The sequence below is a fragment of the Myotis daubentonii genome, chromosome 12 (genome assembly GCF_963259705.1).
Source record: "Myotis daubentonii chromosome 12, mMyoDau2.1, whole genome shotgun sequence".
In the NCBI taxonomy this organism is placed as follows: domain Eukaryota; kingdom Metazoa; phylum Chordata; class Mammalia; order Chiroptera; family Vespertilionidae; genus Myotis; species Myotis daubentonii.
The window spans coordinates 80,224,681-80,236,798 of NC_081851.1; the positions used below are offsets into that span (position 1 = coordinate 80,224,681).

At 47.1% G+C, this 12,118-nt stretch overlaps 1 protein-coding gene across 3 annotated transcripts; it reads right to left on the minus strand.

Annotated features, from left to right (window-relative positions):
* Window positions 1-560: 560 nt before the first annotated feature.
* ACP1 (acid phosphatase 1) lies at window positions 561-11,837 on the minus strand. 3 transcript variants are annotated; one of them, XM_059660644.1, is made up of 6 exons: window positions 11,689-11,836; window positions 8,527-8,600; window positions 8,165-8,278; window positions 2,320-2,381; window positions 948-1,053; window positions 561-813 (listed from the first exon to the last, which is right to left on the minus strand). In XM_059660644.1, the coding sequence occupies exons 1-6, from the start codon at window positions 11,729-11,731 to the stop codon at window positions 736-738; spliced, it is 477 nt and encodes a 158-aa protein (XP_059516627.1). In that variant the 5' UTR covers window positions 11,732-11,836; the 3' UTR covers window positions 561-735. The 3 variants fall into 3 exon arrangements, 2 of the variants coding, with proteins under 2 accessions (XP_059516627.1, XP_059516626.1); XM_059660643.1 differs by lacking the exon at window positions 8,165-8,278 and adding an exon at window positions 8,326-8,439; XR_009448050.1 differs by lacking the exon at window positions 561-813 and having other exon boundaries at window positions 978-1,053; window positions 8,165-8,439; window positions 11,689-11,837.
* Window positions 11,838-12,118: the final 281 nt, after the last annotated feature.

A 12,118-nucleotide genomic window follows, 5' to 3' on the forward strand; every position in this document is an offset into this window, starting at 1 on the left:
AATTTCCCCAGTTTATTTTGAAGTCTTCTCTAACATGTAGCCATATGAGTTTTAGATTAGTTATCTGAAAGGACATAGAAGTTACCTATAAATTAAACACTGAAGAATACGTATCACCACATCAATATTTAAGCATTCCAACTTAAAATTTTCCAACTCTTACTAACCACAGATAAAGCAGCTAACAAGTGTCCCTCTTTCTGGATATAATTATGGCTCAACTGGGACAAATAAGCTGACTCCCTTATGCTACAAGCTAGACAGAAACTAGGAAGGACTGTTATTCCATAAACCTTCCTCTTTCCTACAAGCACACGGTGTGAATGAACACACTCATGCAGCTATGAGCCCCGAGGGAGGGCCCCTACCGCCCATGGAAGGGTGTGCCGGGGACAGGGCGCTCCTTCTCATGTCGTCCAGACTCGGGGAAGGAGGAGGGCAGGTGACTTACGAGGCTCACATGCTGACAGAGGGATAGGTTGTTCTACGATTTCGTCTGTAACTGGAGCCAAGTGGGGGGCCCCACTGGTGTAAGAACACTTCATGTGTCCCATAAACTGTCTGAGTCAAAGATATTTATTCTTTTGCCAAACACAACCACTGATTTCCATCTACAATTATTTTTAAGGTAAGAAACAGCAGGTGGATGCAAATACCAGCACTGGCCTTGAGCTACGGACGTGACCCTCGGCTGGGACGCGGGGCCGGGCACCAGCGGGCTCAGGGACGGGCACACTAGTGGGCCTTCTCCAGGAAGGCCCTGCAGCACCTCAGACACTGCTGGTACACGGTTTCAAAGTCGGACTCATTCCCCTAGGAGGAAAGAAAAAATAAATAAACCTGTGAAACAAAAATGCCCCGAGAACCTCAGCACGCCATTCCATGCGGCTGGACACAAAGTGGGTGGTCCTCACACTGGCCCCGTGTGGGCATGGGCCCGTACTCACGTAATAGGGGTCTTCAATAATGAGCTGCTTCTGAGGATCGTAGCTCCCAAGTAGTTCAATTTTAGCTTTGCTGTTATTGACTTGATGACTTTTTCTAGTCAAGTCTCTGTAAAATTGAAGCGGTAACTTAGTTTCCTGACCAGTGGTCTCAGGTTAAACAGGGGCATGTGCCAGGGTTTTATGAAACACCCAGCAGTGGTGGCCTGATCTGAACAGGATGTCAGACACAAGACCCGCCGATCTCAGACAGCCGTTTGCCAGCTGCACAGCAGCACCATCTCCTGACCTTTTACACCAAACACGCACTCACAAGTCAGAGCACAGCCCTGGATTCCCCCGTGAAACACAATCCATCAGAGACCCGGCTCGGGGATTAAACAGAGACATCCGTGGATCTCGAAAGGCCATGGGAACTAAGCCCCGCGGGCTGTCAGCCTCCGAGGTGCTAGGTCCCCATCAGCCTCCCTGCTCACTCCGGGGCCTCGGCCTCACTCCTCACTCCGGGGCCTCAGCTGCACCTCAGCTGGGACAGACAACTGACACCCTCTCCTCAGCCCTCATGCTGCTACAGGAGGAAAAGCTGACTTTGCTGAGCTACGTGGCAATACACCTCGCCTGAGCACAGTGCTGCCATGGGGCACGTTAGTGTCTTAACAGACCATTTCCCTAAAGGGACCTGGGCTCATGTGAGGCACAGACAGGACTCTGCTTTCCCAGAGCTGAGGACCCACCCACCGAATCTGTGAACCTGGGCAAGTACCTTCAGTGCCCTATGCATGGAGTCCCTGGTAAGATGGGGCAACCATACACACCTACCAGTTGCGGGCTTTGGCACCCATAGCTGACAACACATTACATCAAGGTCAGACATTTTCATCAAATACCATTCAGCACCAGGTTGCTGTTTTTTTAAATCAATTAAGGCAATCAACAATTTAAATAGAGTAAGATGTTTTCTGTCAGTCTCAGTTTTTTTGTGCGAGGGGTAGAGGTGGGGAGGGGAAGTCAGATGAGAAACACAATAAAACACCACATTCTCCAGGAGTCACTGCAGCCACAGCAAAGCCACTCCCCGCAAGCATGACACCACACCGCTGGGAGAACCTGCCAACATGCCAGCTGCTCTCCGAGTTACAGGTGCTAACTCAACTGTCCCTCATCTGAGCGGTGTCTCTCTGTAAATATACCCATAAGACAGTTCTAAATTAATCTCTGAATTTCTTACGATGCTAAATAAATTAATTCTGTAAACTGTGGCCATCACTATCTAATAAAAAATTTACGATAATATAAAAGTCACTCGGACAGCAAACTACTTGGCCTGTCACTGGAATGAGGGTTGAACAGAAATATCCTTCAGAAAGGCGATTACCTCAGATTGCTCTCATCCATACACAGCATATAATCGAATGTGACAAAATCTTCTTTAGTAACCTGAAATTACATAAGAAATCAAAAGCATAGTATTTATATTTATACCAATCAAGTCTAGAGGATACAGAGCAGTAAAAGAAATGGCTATATTAGAACCTATTACTCAAAAATTAAATCTAGGGTACTTTAAAGTGAAAATAGAGTTAACCTATTTCCTAAAATTGTATTGCAAAAACATATCCTATGTAATAAAAGGCTAATATGCAACCTGTCCCCTTGGGAGTCTGACCACCCACTATGATGTGCGCTGACCACCAGGGGGTGGCGCGGAACGATGGGCCCTGATCACCAGCCAGGCCTACGGACCCTACCCATGCACCAGGCCTCTAGTTATATTATAAAGTTCCTGAATAAATATAAAATAGTATAGCATGTAGACACAGAGTTTATACTTCATCTTTAATTTCTTAGTGACAATGCAGAATTCAGTTAACATATCAAAACGTCATACACACACAAATGAAAATGAAAACACAATGATTCAAAATCTATGGGACACAGTGAAAGCAGCTGTAAGATGGAAATTCATGGCATTACTGGCCTACCTCAGGAAATAAGAAAAATATCAAATAAACAACCTAACCTCACACCTAAAGGAACTAGAAAAAGCAAACAAAGCCCAAAGTGAATAGAAGGAAGAAAATAATAAAGATCAAATTAGAAATAAAAGTAGAGACTAAAAAATAATAGAAATAAAACCAAAAGTTGGTTCTTTGAAAAGATAATCAAGATTGGCAAACCTGTATTCAGACTCATGCAAGATTCAAAGAGAGAGGAGCCAAATAAATATAATCAGAAATGAAAGGGGAGAAGTAACAACTTACACCAAAGAAATACAAAAAAATTATAAGAAAATATTACAAACAACTATATGTCAACAAATTGGACAATATGGAAGAAATGGATAAATTCCTAGAAACATACAATTTTCTAAGACTCAGTCAGGAAAAAACAGAAAATCTAAACAGATTACTAGTAACAAAATCAAAGTAGTAATCAAAAGCTCCCAACAAACAAAAGTCTGAGACCAAATGGCTTCAAATCACCTATTCTTCTCAAACTATTCCAAAAATTTCAAGTGCAGAGAAGGCTCTAGAAACTCATTTTACAAGGTCAGCCTTACCCTGATTCCAAAACCAGGCGGAAACATTACAAAAAAATAAAAATACAAGCCAATACCCCCAATGAACACAGACAAAAAAATCCTCAACAAAGTATTTGCAAACCGAATTCAGCAATACATTAAAAAGATCATGCACCATGATCAAGTGGGATTTACTCCAGGGATGCAAGGTTGATGCAATATTCGCAAATGAATAAATGTGATACATCATAAACAAAAGGTAATCATAGTCATATCAACAGATGCAGAAAAACCATTGACAAAATCTAGCACCCACTTATGATAAAAACACTCAGCAAAGTGGGAATAGAGGGAACATACCTCAACATAATAAAGGCCATAGATGACAAACCCACAGCCACAATCAATTCAACAGGGAAAAAGTAAAAGCGTTTCCCTTAGGATCAGGAACAGAACAAGGATGTCCACTTTCACAACTCATACAACATAGTGCTGGAAGTCCTAGCCATAGCGATCAGACAAGATGTAGAAATAAAAGGCATCCAAATTGGAAAGGAGGAAGTCAAATTCTCATTATTGGCAGATGACATGATACTGTACATAGGGAGCCCTAAAGACTAACTGATAGATGAGTTCAGTAAAGTAGCAGCACAAAAAATTAGTATTTAGAAATTAGTTGCATTTTTACACATCAATATCAAACTACTCAAAAGACAAATTAAGAAAATCCCATTTACAACTTCATTTTACACACACACACACACACACACACACACACTAGAGGCCCGGTGCATGAAAATTCATGCACTGGAGGGGAGCCCTCAGCCCAGCCTGCCCCCTCTCACAGTCCGGGAGCCCTCAGGGCGGGCGGCAATCAGGGGAAGGCGACACCTCATCACACCCCTGCTGCTGCCACTGCCGGCAGCGCAAGCCTTGGGCGGCCCTGGTTACCTGAGCCTCGGGCAGCCATGGGCGGCTGGGGGGCTGAAGGGACTGGGGGAGTCCAGAGGTAGGCGTGCGGGTGGGCCTGGCCTTGCCACACACCTGCTGCCCCGGTGGGGCTAAGGGGACTGGGCGCCGCCATCTCTGAGGGTGAGCAGTCAATTAGCACATTCCCTCCTTAATGGCTGTGGGCGCCGCCATCTTTGAGGGCAGGGCAGTCAATTAGCATATTCCCGCCTTACTGGCTGTGGGCGCCGCCATTTTTGCGATGATGTGAGGGTCAATTAGCATATTCCCTCTTTATTGGATAGGATGTATCTAGGAATGAATTTAACCATGGAGGTAAAAGACCTGTACTTGGAAAATGAAAAGACATTGCTGAAGAAGACAGAATGATACAACATGTTCATGGATTGGAAGAATTAACATTGTTAACATGTCTATATTACCCAAAGCAATCTAAAGATTCAACCCCTATCAAAATACCAATGGCATTTTAAACAGAACTAGAACAAATAACCCTAGAATTAATATGGAACACAAAAGACCCCGAACAGCCACAGCAATCTTGGGAAAGAACCAAGTTGGAGGCATCACACCACCTGATTGCAAACTATCTACAAGTCCATAGTAATGAAAACAGCGTGGTGCCGACATGTGGGTGAATGGGGCGGAATTGAGAGCCCGGAAATAGACCCGTGCCTGTAGGGTTAGTTAACAACTGACAACGAGGACAAGAACATACAATGGGGTGAAGACCGACTCGTCAATAAATGGTGCTGGGAAACGAGACAGAAACATGCAAAACAATGAAAACAGACCACCGTCTTACAACAGGTACAAGAATAAACTCAAAATGGACTGGACTAAATGTTTTAAACATAAGATAGTTAAAACCACAAAATCCTAGAAAAAAAGAGGCAGTGAACTCTCTGACATGGGTCTTAGCAGTATTTTTTGGCTATGTCTCCCAGGGAAAAGACAACAAAAGGCAAAGCAGACACATAGGACTACATCAAATTAAAAAGCTTTTGAACCACAAAGGAAACCATCAACAAAACAAAAAAGCAACTACTGAATGAGAAGGTATTTGTAAATGATATATCCAATGAGAGGTTAATATCCAAAATATAGAGCAAACTCATACAGCTCAACATCAAAAAAACAAACAATCCCATAAAAAAATCCCACGTCTGGGTGTGTATCCAACCTGGACACACTGTGATTCTGGGTGTGTGTCCAAGAGAACCGCACACACAGGTGTTCCCTGGAACACATGCACAAAAACACCCACAGCGCAGAGCTTCACACCGGAAACCACCATGTCCAGCAAGAGCCGGACGTGAACTGCACACAGCGGTCAGAGGACAGGGCCCAGCGTGACCACGAGGCCTGCCATGGGAACGCAGTGGGGAGTCAGAGAGACAGGACCCACTTTCTGCGGTGACTTCTGGAGGAGGGGGAGCAGCGAGGCTGGTCATCCTGTAGAAACGTACTGACTCTGGGTGCTCTTGTCAGAGAAGTTTACTGAAAAGAGGAAAGAATGTCCAGTAGAGTAAACATCTCCACAGACTACCCGGATGCGAGCCTTCGCTTGCTCAGGGGCACTGCCTGCAGCCATTACAAAGAAAAAGCAGCCTGCATGTGCCCTCGTCATCAAAGCCAAGCTGAAGGCACTGTGGAAACGAACCTTCTAGAAACAGAAAACAACAGTTCTCACACAGATCATGACAATGACTCAAGAGAAAACCTATGAACATTAGGGAGATTCTAAAATTAAAGATCTGATGTGACACTGATTTGTAAGACATATTTACTAGCACTAGTTTTTAAGCTAGCACTGAAGTTTTAAAAATTTGAGGAAAAAAATTTTAAAAACAAGAAAAGAAAAAGGCAAAAACAGAGTATGTGGGAATACTACTTCTCAAACTGGTAATTGCTAGTATTCTTAAAAAATAAAATTTCTAGCTTTGATTTTTTAAAAACCAAAATACTTTATATATTTAAAACTTTCTTTGTACCCACTTTTAGTATATAACAATGTATGAAAAACCATCAGATCTCAGTGGAAAATAGGAAATATGAAAGTATGACTGCTCATAATTCTGAAGAACTCCTCAAAATACGTCTACATTCTTTAAAAATACAAAAGAGAGTGTGGCAAAGCGTGCAAAAGCCTGACCAGATTAGAATGGGCAAATGAGAAAAATTTACTCCTCTGTCCAATGAAAATTCCTTTTAAGAAAGGGTCAGGTCCTTAATACAGGTAATTTAAATAGTAAGTTGTTAATACACTGAGTCAAATGACACAGCCAGAAACTGGAAGTTCACAGATCTGAGTAAACCTCTCTAAGCCAAAAATAATGTCTAACTAATTTCTGAGGCATCATTAATGAATTAAAAGTGTTTCTAAGACAATTCTGTTTTTGTGAATTTTCTAGCTCACACCTTGATGTTTCACATCCTGATGTTTTTATTAAAACAAAGTGCCGACCAAATTCCAGCTCTACCATTTGAAGCTGGGTAACTTTAGATAAGTCGTTTGTTTTTTTCTCCAGAACTCAGTTTCTTGATCTGCAAAATGGGTTTACCAACTACTCCCTTCCCTAAAGGGCAATGAAGAGAAAAAAAATTGAGATGATCAAATTAAAACTATAGTGCGGTGTGGCAAAGCAATCTGAAATGCTTTCCAAGATTTAGTATAACAAGGATTAAAGTTCTGATTCAAGCACTAATACTAATTCATAGTTCTCACATTGCCTTCCATACTTATTGAAATGTAACATATTTGACGACTGATTTTCAAAGCATTCACCTCCTCACCCTGAAGATCTCAAAGCCCTTCTCAGGACAAGGCCTCCTGTCCTCAGAAGCTAACCTGCAGTCCTGTTAGGCCTGCGGAGCCTGACATTCCCTTAGGTTGGATACCAAAGGAAGGTACAAGATTTTAGCCAGCTTTTTAAAAAATCCACTGAATCTCCATAAAATCATCACAGTTCCTGCTGAATAAGATATGAGACATTCTGAATGACCAAGGAACCAACCTCTCTAGGACCTTGCCCCTGTGGCTGTGGAAGACTCCATGGGCCCCGCATCTCCACTCAGAGACTGCTGTGAAACCTCACTCCCCTGTGGTACGTGAGCCTAGGACCCTGCAGTCCACTAAGGTGTCCACCAACCCCAGGGGCGATTACATTAGTTAAATGTAAAATCCAACCCCTGGGTCACACGGGCATCACGTCAAGTGAGCAGCGGTCACCTGTCTCCCCGGAGGGCACAGACACAGCGCACCACCCTCACCACCACAGGTTCTACTGGGCAGCGCTCGGAACCTAAACCCAGACGATCCAGTGCTGGAGTGCAGGCTGTGTGCCCACAACAATGTCAGCGCGGCCTGAGGCTTCTAAGGTGCCTCTCAGGTGAAAATGCCCGTGTACAGACGGAAGGACCTTACCCCAGCAACAGCCCTGTGAGGCGAGAGTGTCACAGGGGCTCCTGGTCAGAAGGAGGGGACTGCGGCTCCCGCCCAGGGTTCTCCTCTTGACACATCAGTCACTAATGACATTTCATTAAGTCAATTCCAAATCCCCAAAAGTCTGTGGAACCAGAAGTGAAATGGAATGGGTGCACTGTCGCAATTACATCGACCGTGAATAAACACACCCAAAAGAGGTAAGTCTGGGTCAGCCTCTCACAGCCTCTGAAGCTACGGGTCTCTGCGTGATAGACATTAAAAGTTAAATGAGATCTCTTCTACCTGTCTTGCTTTGTGGGCTGTGTCGATGCCATGATTTCTTAGGCAGCTCACAGCTCTTGGATCTGGTGCCCGGCCCACGTTCCAGGCAGAAACAGCACTGCTGTCAATGACCCACTGTAACACAAAACACACGCGTGCACCTTCAGCTTCAGGTACGGTACCTGCCGGGCAACGTGATTCATGGGAACACCATGCTTCTTCATGCAATTCTGCCCTCGATAATCAGGAGGGTTTCCTACTTCGTACGTGGAGGTCGCTGCACTGTCTATCCTCCACTGCAGGAGAAAAAAAAATATTTTTTCGCAATTTCCTGCCCTGAAGGCGTTCAGGCCGGCCTCTCTAAAACAGTGAACGGCACTTACCTTATCTGAGACGTTTTGATCGGTTACAAGTTTCCTGAAAACTGCCTCAGCAATGGGTGATCGACAGATGTTACCTGAGGGCAGAAGTGAGGGTCAGGTTTGAGGGAGGACAGGTGCTGACTGCCAGCACAGGGTGGCTGGTGGGCCTCGTCACACCTGCCCAGGGCACCCCTTCCCAGGAGAGCATCTGCTTGGAGGCCGTTGCCCTGCCCGTGGAGGCAGGACCTGTGAGCACCAGCTGGCCAAGGCCAAGTTCAAGGGTCTGACACCCACGATTCAAGCACTCAAAGTACCAATGACAAAGACATCAGAAAGACAACCATAACCAAAATCGGTTTTCCAGGTTGCTATCAATGACCCCGAAGTGGGTCATGAAATCAACTTGGTGGGTAGTAACCAACTAATGTTAAAATGAAACACAACAGTTAAAAAATACAGCATTTTCAAGTATATTGCACATAACAAGGGTTACTACTATTTCGTAAAAGACACACCGATGTGCTTAGGCATGAGTAGTCAGCACAAACTTTCACTTCATCCTGTGTGTGAAGTCCTTGCTGGAGTGGCTGGACCCGGGAGTCGGCCTGAGTCACAGGCACGGCTTCTAGGGCACCAGGCGGGGACCCCCAGGGCCACCCTCACTCAGACCAGCTTCCCACAAGTTTGGGAGTCCCACAGGTTAAATAATCCTTTAGAAGGACTCACAGCATTCAGGAAATGCTATACTTATAACTGCACTTTTATTTTAATAAAAAGTTAAAAGCAGACCCGCCCAAGTAAAGGAGCATACAGCAGATCCTGGGAGGGCTCCCAGCAGAAAGCTTTCTGGCCTCAGGGACGCATCGCCCCGTCATCAGCGTGAGCCCAGGATGCTCACCAGGCTAGATGCAGAGGGTGCGCTGGGTTCTCATTAGTAGGCATGACTGCCGGATTATCAGCCCGTGGCTGGATCCAGCACCCCAGGGCTGAGTTATCTCCTTGGTCCCCCACGCAGGGCAGGGCAGCTCCCTGAGAACAAGACGCTCCTCCCAGGAGCCAGGACAAAAGCCATCCCTTTTCTCAGTCCGGGCCTGAATTCCTCACTCACAGGGGAAAAAGATAAAAGACATAAAATCTTCTCTGAAATTATCTGTACCATGTGCCGAGCAATGTATTTACAGAGATACAGAGTTAGCTACAATAAAACAGGAAAATCAACGCTGGTGATGGGAACACAGAAAAAAATTCTAAAAAGAATAAACAACCTAAGAAGAAAATTGGTTATCAGAAAACAAGGAAGGAAGAGTAGAGTGGATTTTTAAAGGCCGAAGAGGACCTTAATGGGCACCATCTTGAAAGGGGACTTGAGTCAGGGCGACTGGATGAATGAGCATATTTTCCACACTTTTCCCCCAGATGGCTACTTTTACAGCAAGAAGATATCGGTATAAGTGTAGGTAAGGAAAATAATTGACACCCTAGCCGGTTTGGCTCAGTGGATAGAGTGTCAGCCTGCGGACTCAAGGGTCCCAGGTTCGATTCCGGTCAAGGGCATGTACCGTGGTTGTGGGCACATCCGCAGTGGGGGGTGTGCAGGAGGCAGCTGATCGATGTTTCTCTCTCATCGATGTTTCTCTCTATCCCTCTCCCTTTCTCTCTGTAAAAAATCAATAAAAAAATATTTTTAAAAAATTTGCTACTGTAAAGATTAGAAGTTAAAATCCTACTACCTAGGAGATCAACAGATAAGAGATGCTTGCTTATAACTCGCCCTCAATTTCAAAAGTCGACATCACTAAATTGACATGTCATTTAAAGAGAGAGCTTGTCAGGAAAACACAGCACTCCAGGCTCCGCCTTAGAAAAGTTGTGAGACTTAAAATGTCTCCTTCAGATCCCTCTAGGAAAAAAATTTCAATCTATAAAGTCTCGTTTGTTTATTTCAAATTAGAAGCATAATGTGGACTTATTCAATACCTTCATTTCAAGGTAAGAGACTCAGGAAAAAATTAAATTCTCCAAGGGCAGACGTCCCACCCGGGGAGGCCCGCTGCAACACCCAGCACAGTGTGTGGCACACAGTCAGTTTCAGAAAAAGTCCTCTGACACCACGAATACGGTATCACCTGCAGCCGTGCTGGCTATCTTACAAAAACAGAAAAAACACTTAATAATCTTGCCAAAATAAGTTCAACTCAGTGAAAAGCATGTGACACTTTTTACTTTGGTCTGAAAAAGGTCCAAGTAAAGGCCCTGAAGGAAGGAGATCGGTACACTTTAGCAACAGCGCTCACTGTCCCGTGCACAGGGCCCAGGTGAGACGGTCCCGCCCGCTGGTCTAATCTCAGCACAACAGCTGCGCACCATCCTCCTCAGGCCTGGAGACCAAAACCCACCGCCTGTGTGTGCAGCCCACGGAGCTAAATACAATTCACACATTTTAAAACTGGTTTTAAAAACCCTCAAAAGTAGAGGAACCTCTGTGACATGGGAGAATGGTACGGAATTCAAACCCAGTGTCTTTAAGTAAAGCCGCTGGGCCCAGCCATGCCGGACCCTTTATGTGCGAGGGCCCGCAGAGCACAAAACAGAGACAGCTCGCAGACTCCTGGCCCCAGGCCCTCGATGCACAGCGGGCAGTGACTCCTCCCTCTGCACCCAGAGGTGCTCGTTAGCATCCACGGGGGCGGCGAGAAACGTCACCCACCACCTCCCACGCGCAGGTACAGAGGAGGGTGCGGGGGGCTGGAGAATTAGGTCTCCCCGGTTTGGCTTTTACAACAAAAACTCCAAACCCGTGCAGTGCATCTGCCTTCAGCTCAGATCCACTCACAGGCCTGGGCCGTGGACACCACCACCTAAGGCCGCGCTGTGCTGGGTCTGGGGCAGCAGGAGCCCCCCACGCCCCCCGCCCCCGCAGCGTCAGGACTCCCGGGCGAGCGCTGACAGCGGTTCCGGCGGGCGCCACGGGAAGGGCCAGGCTCGGAGACAGGACAGTCGAGGGGAGGCGAGGGGACCCGCCGTGCAGACGGGCCGGGCCGCGACGCAGCGCTGCGCGGAGGGGAAGCGGGGCTCCCGGCCCACCCTCGGGACCTACGTCCTCGCCCAGCGCGCAGCCCCGAGCGCACGGGGCCCACCCAACCCCCAGGGAAGTGGGACCGGGGCTAGAACCGCACGTCTCACCCAGACACACGAACAGCACCGACTTGGGTGCCTGCTCAGCCATCTTCGCGCGCAAACACGGAGGCGCCCACAGACCGCGTAGGAACTGTACGGGCGCAGCGCATGCGCACTCTGAGCGGACCGCCCCGCGCGCCTGCGCTGTCCGACTTTAGAGCCTCCTGGGGCGAGCGGTCGGGACTCGCGCCTGCGCAGTCGGGCGTAAACTACGCGGCGTGAGGCGGGGCCGAGAGGCCTCAAGGGAGGGACGGAGAGGGGGCGGTGCTATATCCCTGGGGGCGGGGCCTCGGGGCGGGGCCTCGGGGCGGGGCTATAGCCTGGAGGGCGGGGTCTCGGGGGAGGGGAGGAGAGGGCGGGACTGAAACCTGGAGGGCGGGGCGGGACCGAGGGGGGCGGGGTCGTGAGTCACCTGGACGGCGCGGGGTGGGGCGGA